Below are 14,445 nucleotides of genomic sequence, written 5' to 3' on the forward strand. Positions count from 1 at the left end.
GTGTCTGCGTGGGTTTCCTCCGGGTGCTCCGGTTTCCTCCCACAGTCCAAAGATGTGCAGGTTAGGTGAATTGGCCAAGCTAAATTGCCCGTAGTGTTAGGTAAGGGGTAAATGTAGGGGTATGGGTGGGTTGCGCTTCGGCGGGTCGGTGTGGACTTGTTGGGCCGAAGGGCCTGTTTCCACACTGTAAGTCTAATCTAAGTGTGTGTCTATAACTCTAAGGTAGCATTGATGGTGAAGGTGCACATTTCTACAGGCCATTTTGGTGAGGGTGTTAGCACATGCACAGGGAGTGTCCCATGGAAGTGAAAGGAGTAACAATGATTTTACATCAACACTGTTTTTTAGAATTCACCATCTTCTCTTAGTCTTACACAAGTGAACGCAGCAATGGGTAATAACCCCTCATCCTCACAAAAGAGCACTAACGAAATGGACCATCAATTAGACACATTAGGTGTTTATTGATATCTGGTGAATTTAACTGCACATTGTGGAAGTTATTGCTGGTTCTTTAAAGTTGCTTAAGCCCACAGGGAGCCTGTAGGGCTTGGTCCTTACTTCAAGTACCTTCCTGTCAGCCATGCTTGCAATAACTCTTACACCACAGGGCTACAGCATGACAGGGAGAATGTGCAATAGGACATGTCAGGCTTTTGGAAGAGGAAGAAGAAGGGGAAGGCTATATTGACAGTGTCTGTGAATGTTAAAACAGCAGGTTCCTGACAACATGGGAAACTGACAACACCTCATAACTTCCCATTCCCTGCCGCAAAACGACTCAACACAGACATCTATTATAAACCGACTGACTCCCACAGCTACCTGGACTACACCTCCTCCCACCCTGCCCCCTGTAAAAACGCCATCCCATATTCCCAATTCCTTCGTCTCCGCCGCATCTGCTCCCAGGAGGACCAATTCCAACACCGCACAGCCCAGATGGCCTCCTTCTTCAAGGACCGCAGATTCCCCCCAGACGTGATCGACGATGCCCTCCACCGCATCTCCTCCACTTCCCGCTCCTCCGCCCTTGAGCCCCGCTCCTCCAACCGCCACCAAGACAGAACCCCACTGGTTCTCACCTACCACCCCACCAACCTGCGCATACAACGTATTATCCGCCGCCATTTCCGCCACCTCCAAACGGACCCCACCACCAAGGATATATTTCCCTCCCCTCCCCTATCAGCGTTCCGCAAGGACCACTCCCTTCGTGACTCCCTTGTCAGATCCACACCCCCCACCAACCCAACCTCCACCCCCGGCACCTTCCCCTGCAACCGCAGGAAATGTAAAACTTGCGCCCACACCTCCACACTCACTTCCCTCCAAGCCCCCAAGGGATCCTTCCATATCCGCCACAAGTTCACCTGTACCTCCACACACATCATCTATTGCATCCGCTGCACCCGATGTGGCCTCCTCTATATTGGTGAGACAGGCCGCTTACTTGCGGAACGCTTCAGAGAACACCTCTGGGCCGCCCGAACCAACCAACCCAATCACCCCGTGGCTCAACACTTTAACTCCCCCTCCCACTCCACCGAGGACATGCAGGTCCTTGGACTCCTCCACCGGCAGAACACAACTACACGACGGCTGGAGGAGGAGCGCCTCATCTTCCGCCTGGGAACCCTCCAACCACAAGGTATGAATTCAGATTTCTCCAGCTTCCTCATTTCCCCTCCCCCCACCTTGTCTCAGTCGGTTCCCTCAACTCAGCACCGCCCTCCTAACCTGCAATCCTCTTCCTGACCTCTCCGCCCCCACCCCACTCCGGCCTATCACCCTCACCTTGACCTCCTTCCACCTATCCCACCTCCATCGCCCCTCCCCCTAGTCCCTCCTCCCTACCTTTTATCTCAGCCTGCTTGGCTCTCTCTCTTATTCCTGATGAAGGGCTTATGCTCGAAACGTCGAATTCTCTATTCCTGAGATGCTGCCTAACCTGCTGTGCTTTGACCAGCAACACATTTGCAGCTGTGATCTCCAGCATCTGCAGACCTCATTTTTTACTCGCAAAATGAACCTCACTGAATGTCCCTATCCCTAAAACTGAACACATTTTCTACACTTTTGCCAGGAAGAAGGAGAAGGAGTGAGACATAGCTTCATTACAGTTGCAGACTTGCTGTTGTGCAGAATGCCATTTACAGGACATTACCATTTTATGGGCGTCACATTCAACTGTCAGACCTACTATAATGGAAAGGAATTCCACTCCCTCTGTGTTTGGCGTGACCATATCATGCAACTGAATGGCTTAGTCGTAGAGTCATCGAGATGTACCCTTCGGTCCAACTCGGCCATGCTGATTGGATATCCTAAATTGATCTTGTCCCATTTGCCAGCATTTGGCCCATATCCTTCTAAGCCCTTCCTATTCATATACCCATCCAGATGCTTTTTAAATGTTGCAATTGTACCCACTTGCATCATTTTCTCTGCAGCTCATTCCATACACACACCACCCTCTGCATGAAAAAGTTGCCCTTTAGGTCCCTTTTGCATCTTTCCCCTCTCACCCTAAACCTACGACCTCTAGTTTTGGTCTCCCCTATCCTGGGAGGTAAAACTTGTCTATTTGCCCTATCCATGTTCCTCTTTATTTTCAACTTCTATAAGGTCAGTTCTCAGTCTTGTTTCAGTATTTCAAAGGACAGTTTTGTTTCCTTTGTTCATTCACGGAATGAAGGTGTGAGGTTGATGGTGAGGCAGCATTTATTGTCCATCCCTATTTTCCCAGAAGGCACTTAAGTGTCAACCACATTGCTGTAGGCCAGACCAGGTAAGGATGGCAGTTTCATTGCCAAAAAGGACATGAATGAAACAGATGGATTTTTCCTGACAATTGATTCACGGTCATCATTAAATTCCTAGTTCCAGACATTTTTTTAATTTTCAAATTCCACTATCTGCTGTAGTAGGACTTGAACTTGGGTCCCCCAACATTACCTGGGTCTCTGCAGTAACAGGCCAGCGATAATACCACTAGGCCATTACCTCCCCATTAAGAATCAATCTACTACAATTGGTCTGAAATACAGGAGAGATTGATTAAAGAGGCCAAATTTCTTTCCCTGAAAGATATTAGTGAACTAGATGGTGTTTTTATGACACTATTTACAAGGACATTGCCAGGGTTGGAGAGTTGAGCTTTAGGGAGAGGCTGACTAACCTGGGCTTCTTTTCTATGGAGCATCAGAGGCTGAGGGGTGACCTCATAACGGTTTATAAAATCATGAGGGGCATGGATAGAGTAAATAGTTGAGATCTCCTTCCCAGGGTAGGGGAGTCCAAAACAAGAGGGCATAGGTTTAAGGTGAGTAGGGAGAGATTTAAAAGAGAACTAAGGAGCACCTTTTTTTATGCAGAGGGTGGTGCATTGCATGGAATGAGCTGCCAGAGGGAGTGGTGGAGGTGGTACAATTACAGCATTTAAAAGGCATCTGGATGGGTGTATGAATCTGAAGAGCTTGGACGGACACGGGTCAAGAGCTGATTAATTTAGGATATTTGGTCCGCATGTACAAGTTGGACTGGGGGGGCTGTGTTCATGCTGTATATATCTCTGACTCTATGAGTCTATGGATCACTGGTCACCATTACTGAGTTTCCAGGATTACAAGTCCAATAGCATAAGAATTATCCTACAGTTCCTGCTAAATGCCTCCTCAATTACAATTGTGATGCTGAGTAATAATAAGTTTTAAAATTTGTTTTAAGGTGTGCTGTTAAAATATTAATTGTATTAACTGGCAATTTTCTTTTAGGACTGGTGATGATTATAGTTTATCCTGAAACCATTTATTATAAGAAACCGCTAAGGATAAATTGTACAATTAATGACAAGGTAGAGTCTGTGAACTGGTTCATTAAAGGACCTAAAGATAAGGAAAAAGCAATTATTTCTTCACGTCATTATAACTTTGTGAATGATCCTATATCTACATCCAATCTTGCAATCAGTGCAACTTCAATGTGGAAAGGTAAGGCCATTGACAGTAAAATTATAGCAAAGCGCAAGTTGTTGATTTATTAATAATTGATGGTTCCAAAATCTAATAGCATACACTTCTGACATTATTCCACATTCTTTGGCTTTTAGACTTTGAATATGAGTGCTAATTTATTTTTGGATTATTTCCTATTATTTTCACTCATTTCTTTTGAATCTTAGCATTAGTAATCCATGTGTGAAATCTTCTGTTATTGAATCTAAGTTTAGCAGCAAACATGGAAGGAAATGTCACTTCCTGTTGGGTGGTATCTATGTTCTGCAATTGGACAGTTCTCAGCTAACTACATATGTACACACACCTAGCTTGGCAAACATGTGCTGGAAGTGCAGGAAACTCCTCCCCTCACCGTTACTTTCTGGAGCTGAATGTCCTGACACTTTATTTAAGGGACACAGTCAGCTATTCACTCAATAAAAGCCAGAAGCATTAGTTCAGCCAAGCTTCACACCCTCTTCCCACACCACAAGAGGCCACAGTCACAGCAGGAAATAGAACTTGTGTATAAGCTGTGTTTTGCTATGGGTTTTTCTTCTAATTATCTGGGAGTGGAGGGAGGAGTTATTTCCCAGAGATAGCAATAGGGAAGGCTTTGATCAGACCAAGGTGATATAGATAGAGGTAGCAGCGGAGATCAGCACCAGCCAGACTCAATACAGGAACGTAGCTCCAGACTGAGAAAGAATGAATAATGAGCTGTGTTGTACAATGACAAAGCCATTGCAAAGTGGCACTCACAGGGAGTTCCAGGCTGAGTAACAGTGTGAGCGCAGTGAGATCTCAGGTAGGACAACTGTGTGCAAGACTCAGCAGCAGATGGACAATGTGGATTGAACATGTGAGAACCATTTCATGCTGTCATTATTCTACCAGTTGCAGAGTAGCTTGGTTGTAAATCAATTGTTGGAAGGAGCTCAGGAGCTGGTATAGATATTCCTGCTCCCAAACCTCACGTATGCCCAATCAGATGTTCTTCTGTTTTTCTGCAGGGCAGGAACACTCACAGTTGGAAGGGGTGGTTCCAAATTGATGGAGGCCAAGGTGATGCCAGTTATTCACACCTTAATCCCTTTCAAAGCAAATTGGCAGGGGAGGAGGTTTAAGATTTTCGGAAGAAGTCAGTGAGAATTCCTCTAGTCTGCCGATGTCATTATTTAGATAAGGGAGTGTGCATAGCCATCGAGTGATTCTTCCTCGGCTCCACCCCAGCTTCCAGCAGACGATCTAATTAGGTGATAAGACAATGTCCAGCCAACTCCACCTCCAGATCCTCTTCAATCATCAACACCAGTTCTGCCACCATTGCCATCTTTAGGAATGGACCCTCAGAGGATGCAGGAACATTTCCCCTCCTCTGAAAAGTGGCAGCTCTCAGGCTAAACTATCACTGGTCATCTCTGTCTAATGAAAGAGCAGCCCCTGTTACTCATTCCATCATTTTACTGAATGTGTGTATCTGTTTCACATTGCATTATGCAGGTAGATACTATTGTCATTTTAATTTTGCAAATGGTTCAATGATCCATGAAGCTACTGCAGATTCAAACATTGTTCTTCTCCCTGAGGAGATTACAACCATTCCATCACAATACTCAATTGCAAGAAATGAGACTATCCCTGTCAAATGTTGCATCAAGGATGATGGAGAAAATTATACTGTCACATTGGAAGCAAGAGGAAGCTCAGGTATAACTACGCAATGTTATATTTTTATTCATGTTTCCTTTAGGTCAAAATATGAAGAATTATATGAATATTGTGAATTTCTGAAATACACTGATTTCTCATCTTAAATTAAAATGTTAAAATCCTTTTTTTGTGATCATGAAATATTACATCTAAGCTATGAAAATTTTCATCAAGTCATGGTTTATAGCCACTCATTCTAAATAACTGCTGTGTTTGACAAATATATACCTTCAAAATGGAAATTGAATGATTGCCTGTATGAAGTTTATTGTCACTTGCCTTTATTTATCCCATTTACTTTATTTGAATAAATCCATTGATTCCAAAATCTTCCAGGCCACTTTAAAGTTAGATCAAGACTTATTTATGTTTGCGATTCCAGAGTGGCTACCAGTCTGTTTCAAACATGGCCAACGGGTGAGCAGACTGGAGATCTTGGAAGTGAGCAGGCCAGGGAATGCACCCAGAATAAAGGATAATTCACATCCGGTTTTTGAATATCTTCAAGATATTAGCAGGAAAAGACAAGGGAGATAACGATTATGTCTATCCATGGTTGGGGATTCCAGAACTAGGCAACATAACCTGATAATTAGGAGAGATGTCAGGAAGCACTTCTATATACAAAGGGTAAAAGATGCTTGGAACTCTCTCCTCACACACACAGTACTGGATACTGAATCAGTTCTTAATTTTAAATCTGAGACATAACGTTTTGTTAAGCAAAGGTATTAAGGGATATGGACCAAAAACAGGTACATGGAGTTAGGCTACAGATCAACCATTGTCTCATTGAACGGTCAAACAGACTTGACAGGCTGAATGACCTACTCCTGTTCTTATGTTCCAATGCCATGATACTTTAATGGGGCTGTATCCATCCAGGCATACTGCTATTAGCTGATTTAATGGCAATACTGAACAAGCTACATTCGAGAGTGAAAGCTGGCTTGGATAATCATAAGTTTTGTTTTTGCAGTTTGTTTTACCATGGTTATTCGTCAATGAGCATACCCTCATGAGATTGTCAATTATTCTTTCAAGAAAATTACATGACTTTATTAAAAAGAAGAAAAGCAATGCAAAGATATATGAGGCACTTTTGAAAGATTTTTAACATAAACAGCAAAAGTATTAGCTCAACACTTTTTTCTTGATTTACTTGTCCTTGAGATGTGGGTGCTGTTGACTAGGCCAGCATTTATTGTCCATCTCTCATTGCCAAAAGGACAATTAAGAGTCAAACACACTGCTGTGGGTCTGAAATCACTTGTAAGGCCAGCACTTTCCTTCCCTAAAGGCCTTAGTGAACCAGGTGTACATTTTTTCCCTCAACAATGGTATCATGGTCTTCATTGGACTCTTAACGGATGATCTTTGTTGAATTAAAATTCCTCTTCCAGCCACAGTAGAATTCAAATCAGGATCTGGATTAATAGTCTCCTGATAACACCACAAAGCCATCACCTCCCCTTGCTCTGGATGAAGTTGAGATAATTGTCTAAATAGCCTTCAGTCCGGTTCCTGTGAATCATGTGCATCTGTGTGGGCAGGCAGGAATGTACAGCCCTTTTCATCTGAATGTAAGAGCTGCAGATGAAGGTAGATCTTTACCTTGAGTTGTAGCTTGTAAGTTAAAACTGGCAATCCAAACATCTTGCTGAATATCCTTACACTTGTGATCATTTCAAGAATGAGAATGACAGCTTGAAACTGACAGGGACTTAGCACTTTGAATCAATATTGAACAACTGTCGTAATTGCTGGTGTATCACTAGGGTGAATAATTCATTTTATCTTCCTACTTTTTAGGTGTTTCAGCAGTAGTTCTACTTATTATCAATTTTGTCATGAATCACAAGGTCAGGGGTTCAATTTCCACTCCCAGAGTTTTAATTGCAAACTTTTCAGTGAATACTTGAGTGCAGTTTGGAGAGGGTGCTACACTGTCTGAGGTCACTTTTCCACGTGAGATTTGCTAATAATAACTATGTCTTCTAAGGTTGATATGAAAGATCCCATGTTATTATTTCAAAGAAGAATAAATGAATTACCCCTGGTTCTAAGTCAATATTTATCCCTCAATCAATATCATAGAAAACACACTCTGTGATTGTTACCCAAAAATACTGCATGTGGGATTCATAGAATCCCTACAGTGTGGAAACAGGCCATTTGGCCCATCAAGTCCACACTGACCATCCAAAGCATAACCCATTCCCACAACCTATATTTATCCCTGACTAATGCACCTAACCTACACATCCCTGAACACTATGGGCAATTCAGCATGGTCAATTCACCTAACCTGCACATCTTTGGACTGTGAGAGGAAACCCACGCAGTCTGGAATTGAACCCAGGTCCCTGGTGCTGTGAGGCAGCAGTCCTGACCCCTGAGCCACCATACCCTCACCTTTTACTGTGAAAATTAAGAATCCAACCTAGGACTGTGACTATAACTTCAAAGATATGTTACTGGCTGTGAAATGTTTTTGGATATCCTTACATTATGAAATGCTTCATATAAATGAGGATCTATTATTTTAATTTCAGATGGAGTTTCATATGAATTTGTGCAAACTGTCAATGACACCAAGTGTTGGAAATATACGATAGATTACAAATTTGCCAACAGTACTGTGTACAGATGTACATTCACAAATATGGTAAATCAAAATACATCTGCAATTATAACTATTTCTGTCTTAAAAGGTAAGTAAAACATTTGTCTCCAGATTCAATAAAATGTTCCTGAAATAATGAAGAGCAAAGAAATCAGTCTTGTTCATTTATTTGCTGGGCTATCAGTTATCATCAGAGATAGTCTGGTGTAGTTCCCAATCTTTCCTGATACATTAATGCTTTATTTCTGATAGAGCCCTTTGGGTTTGTTTCCCACCTGGGAGTTGCCCACTTTGACATCCAAGTCAACAAAGATGCTCAGTTCTTCCTAGAAGGAAAAATAATGGTAATAACACCATTACTACTTGTGATTGAGACACACACTTATCCATCTGGTCTTTTTGAAGTATACAAGACTATTCAGACCAGAAATGAAAACAGAATTTGCTGTGGAAACTCAGCTGGTCAGGCGGTATCTGTGGAGAGAAAGCAGAGTTAATGTTTCGGGTCCGGGGACCTTTTTTGGAACATCAGTCAGACCAGTACGTCTCCACTCACCAGTTTAAATGTATTTTGCTTGTCTCTTGAATCTTTTAAATTCAAAGCCAAGAGAGCCTAGTGTTGGAAAGCTTGTATTAAGGAAAAAGCAATAAGATGTGGAAATGGCAGGGCTGGTCCTGAGTAATCTTGTAAACCTTAATATAGAACTCCAGTTCAGACCAGTTTCGTATTTCCACATATTTATGAGTTTTTACTGGGTTCCCTCTCTGGGGTGTAGGATCTCATGCTCCTCTCAAGCTCTGTCTTATTACTTTGTGGCAAGGAGCATCTGCTACGTATTCCAAGATGTTATGAGACAGAAGAAGCTCAACCTTTCCAGTTCAACGAGCAGAATTGAAGAATGCGCTTGCTTCATATTGAAATGACTGTACAGAGATTGATATCCTATCAACAAGTCACCATTTATTTACACTTGCACAGTACATGGGCTTTGACCAGCTTGCTCAGAACCAGTCTCTAGAATGAAGAGACTTTCTGAACCTCCTGTTTATATTTTTTTTAGGTGTGAGACACAGTGAAAGACAACAGGTGTATAAATCCTTATTCATTTTCCACCACGAGGGAAGAAAGGAAACACCAGGGTGACCAGTGACAAGCAGTGCCCTTCTCAACAATGGGCAATGCTACATGATCAAAAACATGAAGGAGATTAAATCAAATAGAGTTGGAGGGAGAAATAATACACTCCACTCCTTGCGACGCCCACCTCTCACTGAACAAGGGTGTTGGTGGACACTGCATGCTCCTTCTCCAGAGACACCCAGGCTCGAACGTAACTACAGAAGAGGGGCAGGCAGTTGGCCCTAACAACTCCCTCCACGGCCCGCTGCCTGGACCTGTTTATGGCCAGTTTGGCCAGGACCCTGTTTATTTATTTTTTAAAATTATTTTTATAAAGAGAATCCCTGACTCTCCTGTTTTTTTTTACCCCACAGTTAGGCGGTAGTGCATATTTTCCCCCAGCACCCATGCTGTGTGTGTTCAGGTGTGAGACACAGTGAAAGACACAAGGTGCACAAATCTTTATTCGGTTTCCACCACCAGGAAGAAAGGAAACACCCGAGTGGCCAGTGACAAGCAGGGCCCTTCACATTGAAGGGCAATGCTAGGCCCCTGTTTATATTTGTCAGCCGGATATCCCTGATTGTCCAAGGTTAACAATCCCAATCAAGGATCTCATAGTCAGTGAGTTCCACCTGACCATTGTTCCAATCACTACAAAGCTCCTTATTAGCAAGGTGTCAGGAGGAGGGTAGGAATAAAGGAGAAAAATCACTTTAGGGACTAAGGAAGAGACAGCAGCTCAAATTCTCGTTGATCAGTAATCTGCTGGGGACTGCAATGGTTATAACCTGTTGGAATTTCTAATATTGAATCACAGTTTCAACTTAACTGAAGTTAAATGACTTCCCAACTGAAAGAAGTCATGCTTGTGCACCTATCTGAGGGCACTACCAAAGATGGAAATAGCTAAAATATCAATGCAAGTGGCTCAACTCTCACTTGTTTCAGAAATTAAATCAATATGTAGTCAGTTGGATTAGATGGATATAAAAGGTCCCGGAGCACTATGAGAAAAAGAGCATAGTGCTCTTCTAGTGTTCTGGTCAACATTATTCCCTATATAAAAAAAGTTTATGGGTTTTTTGTCACTTGTGACACTTTGCTGCACATAAATTGATCACTGCATTTATCTTCGAGTAAAAAATGAGGTCTGCAGATGCTGGAGATCACAGCTGCAAATGTGTTGCTGGTCAAAGCACAGCAGGTTAGGCAGCATCTCAGGAATAGAGAATTCGACGTTTCGAGCATAAGCCCTTCATCAGGAATAAGAGAGAGAGAGCCAAGCCGGCTGAGATAAAAGGTAGGGAGGAGGGACTAGGGGGAGGGGCGATGGAGGTGGGATAGGTGGAAGGAGGTCAAGGTGAGGGTGATAGGCCGGAGTGGGGTGGGGGCGGAGAGGTCAGGAAGAGGATTGCAGGTTAGGAGGGCGGTGCTGAGTTGAGGGAACCGACTGAGACAAGGTGGGGGGAGGGGAAATGAGGAAGCTGGAGAAATCTGAATTCATACCTTGTGGTTGGAGGGTTCCCAACATGACAGCAGTAATTCTTTTGTTGGGAACTTGTTAGGATCATATTGCAATGTCTGTTTACATTGCAGCATCAACTATTCTTTGACAGTATTCTACTGGAGCAAAATGTGTAGTGATGCCTTTAGGTGTTGAACATTCCTATATAATGCCAAGTTCATTCCTTAATATAAAGTAAATAATCTATCATTGCTTTACATTTCAGTTAAGAGAGACAAAATTTTGCTCTTCAACTGAATAAAATATGTATAAATGTTAATTTTGGTACACATATTAAATATGCTCGAATTCTTTCTTTACAATGGATAATAAGTAATTAGAATATTAATGGTGCATTATCCAACACACTGCTGCTCAAATGTGTGGTGGGAGGATGTTGAACTGGCCATTCTGATCAAAGTATTGCCAAAAGGATCACCATGGCCAAAGTTCAGTTACGGAATAACATGGATGCTGTACAATTTGCTGATAAAGAAGAAATGAAAATGATGTAAATGTATTTAGAGCAAAATAGACTGCCCCTTGTGATCTGTTTTCTGTTTCAAACTTCTGTTCAGGGAATGAAGTATCATGCGAGAATGAAAACAGTCAAGGTTACAATTGGCAAACTACCATAGCTGGCCAGTACGCAGAAAGCAATGACTCCTGTGCAGAAGGAAGAATTGGAAAAATAGTACGATTATGCAATGAGGACGGCCAATGGGACAAAGTGTTTATCAACTGTACAAACAAAGCACTAATCAAATTATTGAATTTGGCCCAGGTAATCTTCAATGTGGGCTTCGATGAAATTTACTTGTCTAACTATGAGGAAATTAGCTGACAGAGCTCTCGGTCTCATTTAAAACTCAGTCTTGTTTGTGTGGCCAAATTCCGTATTTCTTGGATGGGAGTTTTCACATTTATTTTGGGGTATATTTCAACTGAAGTAAGCTAAAAGATGTAGAAATTTCAAGTTAGAATTGCTTGAGTTTCTTTTTGCTTTGGTTTAAGAAACATTGCATTGGAAGGTAGCCAGGGCATTGCTTTCTTGTCCCTGAAACTCCAAGGCAGCCAATTGAATTAATTTGGACAGCGAACATGCAAAATTGCACCCAGTTGTGAACCTTCATGAAGGTTCTTAAAATTAAGTCAATCTTTTAGACATATTTTAAAAACTTTTGGATTTTGCTTCATATGCCGAGAAACTGATGTCTATGCACCAATGTAACGAACAATTGATACTCTACAGTTTTTCATTTCTCTAAAATAAGGTTACTTGCAAATGGCAGTGTGTGAAAAGGTTTCTCTCACATTATCCTTGCTTCGTTTCCACGTCATCTCCAGATCATTTTTCAGGCTGAGGGCTTTCCTCAGAGTTTCACGATCCCGTTCAAGTTTAGCTTGAGGGGGTTACCCATTTAAGACAGAGATGGGAAGGAAACTCTGCAGAATTCCTTACCGCACAGGGCTCTAAGAAAGTATATCCAAGGCTGACGGTGACAGATTTTTAAGTGTTGAGAATCGAGTGTTATGGGCATAAAGCAGGAAGGTGGAGTTGAGAGTTTACAGATCAGCCATGATCTGAATGAGCAGACTCAATGGGCCAAATGGCCTCCTTCTGTTCTCACATCTTCGGATCATATGTTGGGTAGAACCTGGACAGAGCCTCTGCACTGGGTTGCCTTTGGTTGCACCCATATCAGGCTTGAAGGACCTGTAGCCCACCTGAAGCATTGGCAACTGCCTCCAGAAAGTTGATCTTTTTCATCGCCAACCACCACCCTCCCTGCCTGCTGTTAGCTCCAAACCAGGAGCTAACTTGAGAATCCCAGTTGACCTTCTAAACTCACCATTAATAAGATCTTTAAAGAGTATCGTTGCTTGTTCATCTCAGGGCCAACATCAGGAATGTGTTCAGCAGGCCGGTCTACTAGTCAAGTTTATAAGGTTTGGATTCCACATGGCTCCATTCCTGGAGCGACAGACTGAAAGACAGATTCTGATGTGTGTCAAAAAGTGTGGCATTGGAAAAGCACAGCTGGTCAGGCAGCATCCGAGGAGCTGGAGAGTCGACATTTTGAGCATGAGCTCTTCATCAGGAAGCACTCCTGGTAAAGAATTCATGCTCGTAACGTTGACTCTCCTGCCCCTCAGATGCTGCCTGACCTGCTGTGCTTTTCCAGCATCGCACTTTTCGACTCCGATCTCCAGCATCTGCAGTCCTCATTTTCTCCTAGAACCTGATGCGTGTGACACCACAAGATAATAATGGTATCCCAATACGTGTTACTAAAGAACAATTTTCACAAAAATGGATGCAGCTGTGAAAAGAAAAACAGTCATTTAATAAGATTGGAAATTGACTTACTCAGTCGCTGCAAATCCATAATTCAATCGCCAGCAAGGCAGAAACATTCCTATTGTTCTAAAGCTCACCTCAGGAAACACCGTAAGAGACCCGAATAGCAAAAGTAAAAAATTTGGGGTTGAATGTATTGTACCCCAAAGAGTAGTGCAGAATTTATTTTACTTTATTTGGTTTGTGTTGTCTTACAGGAACTGAGCAATGGACGCGATTCAACATGCCATAAGCTGCCAGAAGTATTGCAGAATATAAGTGACTTGATTGACAATCAGAAGAATCTTGCCGATACTTTAGTTGCAATTAAAATTCTGGATACACTTACCTTAGCCACTGAGAGGTCAAATTCTACATTTAATGATAGTGTTATGGCAGTAAGTAACTTTCCTTTCTTTGTAAGAAGATCAGAGCAATTAAAACCTTTTTCATTTTATACATAGTTAAACTGTCTAGAAGGACATGTTCTAAGCTAAAGTGCCTATTTAAGAAAGTAGTTGCATTAATATTTTTGTTCAGTGATGAATTATTGAATTTTACTGTATCTTATCATGTAATGGAGGTGAGGTGCGAGTGTTAAAGTTATAATTATGAAAGCTACAAGTGACGTACTGCAGGCAGTCACCTTGAGGGGAAACTTCAAGTTTTTAGGGAGGCATGGTGGCTCAGTGGTTAGCATTGCTACCTCACAGCACCAGGGACCTGTGTTCAATTCCAGCCTCAGGTGACTATGCAGAGTTTACACGTTCTCCCCATTTCTGTATGAGTTTCCTCCCACAGTCCAAAGATGTGCAGGTTAAAGTGGATGGGTCATGCTAAATTGCCCATAGTGTCCAAGGATGCATGGACTTGGTGGGTTAGCCATGGGAAATGCAAGGTCACAGGGATGGGGTGAGTCAGGGTGGAATGATCTTCGGAAGGGCGGTGTGGACTAGATGGGCCAAATCGCCAGCTTCCATTCTGTATGAAGTCAATGATATCAGATTGACAGTCATAGAGATGTACAGCACAGAAACAGAGCCTTCAGTCCATTTGTCCGTGCCGACCAGATATCCCAACCCAATCTAGTCCCACCTGCCAGCACCTGGCCCATATCCCTCCAAACCCATCCTAATCATA

At 42.5% G+C, this 14,445-nt stretch overlaps 1 protein-coding gene across 1 annotated transcript in view; it reads left to right on the forward strand.

Moving 5' to 3' along the window:
- Nucleotides 1–390: 390 nt before the first annotated feature.
- LOC132836006 (adhesion G-protein coupled receptor F3-like) overlaps nucleotides 391–14,445 on the forward strand; it is a 35,234-nt gene continuing 21,179 nt past the window's right edge. Inside the window, exons 1-6 of the mRNA XM_060855202.1 lie at nucleotides 391–394; nucleotides 3,777–3,992; nucleotides 5,502–5,708; nucleotides 8,267–8,425; nucleotides 11,543–11,748; nucleotides 13,524–13,703. Coding sequence (XP_060711185.1) covers nucleotides 391–394; nucleotides 3,777–3,992; nucleotides 5,502–5,708; nucleotides 8,267–8,425; nucleotides 11,543–11,748; nucleotides 13,524–13,703 — 972 coding nt within the window. The remainder of the gene's footprint in view (nucleotides 395–3,776; nucleotides 3,993–5,501; nucleotides 5,709–8,266; nucleotides 8,426–11,542; nucleotides 11,749–13,523; nucleotides 13,704–14,445) is intronic.

The sequence above is a fragment of the Hemiscyllium ocellatum genome, chromosome 3 (assembly GCF_020745735.1).
Source record: "Hemiscyllium ocellatum isolate sHemOce1 chromosome 3, sHemOce1.pat.X.cur, whole genome shotgun sequence".
In the NCBI taxonomy this organism is placed as follows: domain Eukaryota; kingdom Metazoa; phylum Chordata; class Chondrichthyes; order Orectolobiformes; family Hemiscylliidae; genus Hemiscyllium; species Hemiscyllium ocellatum.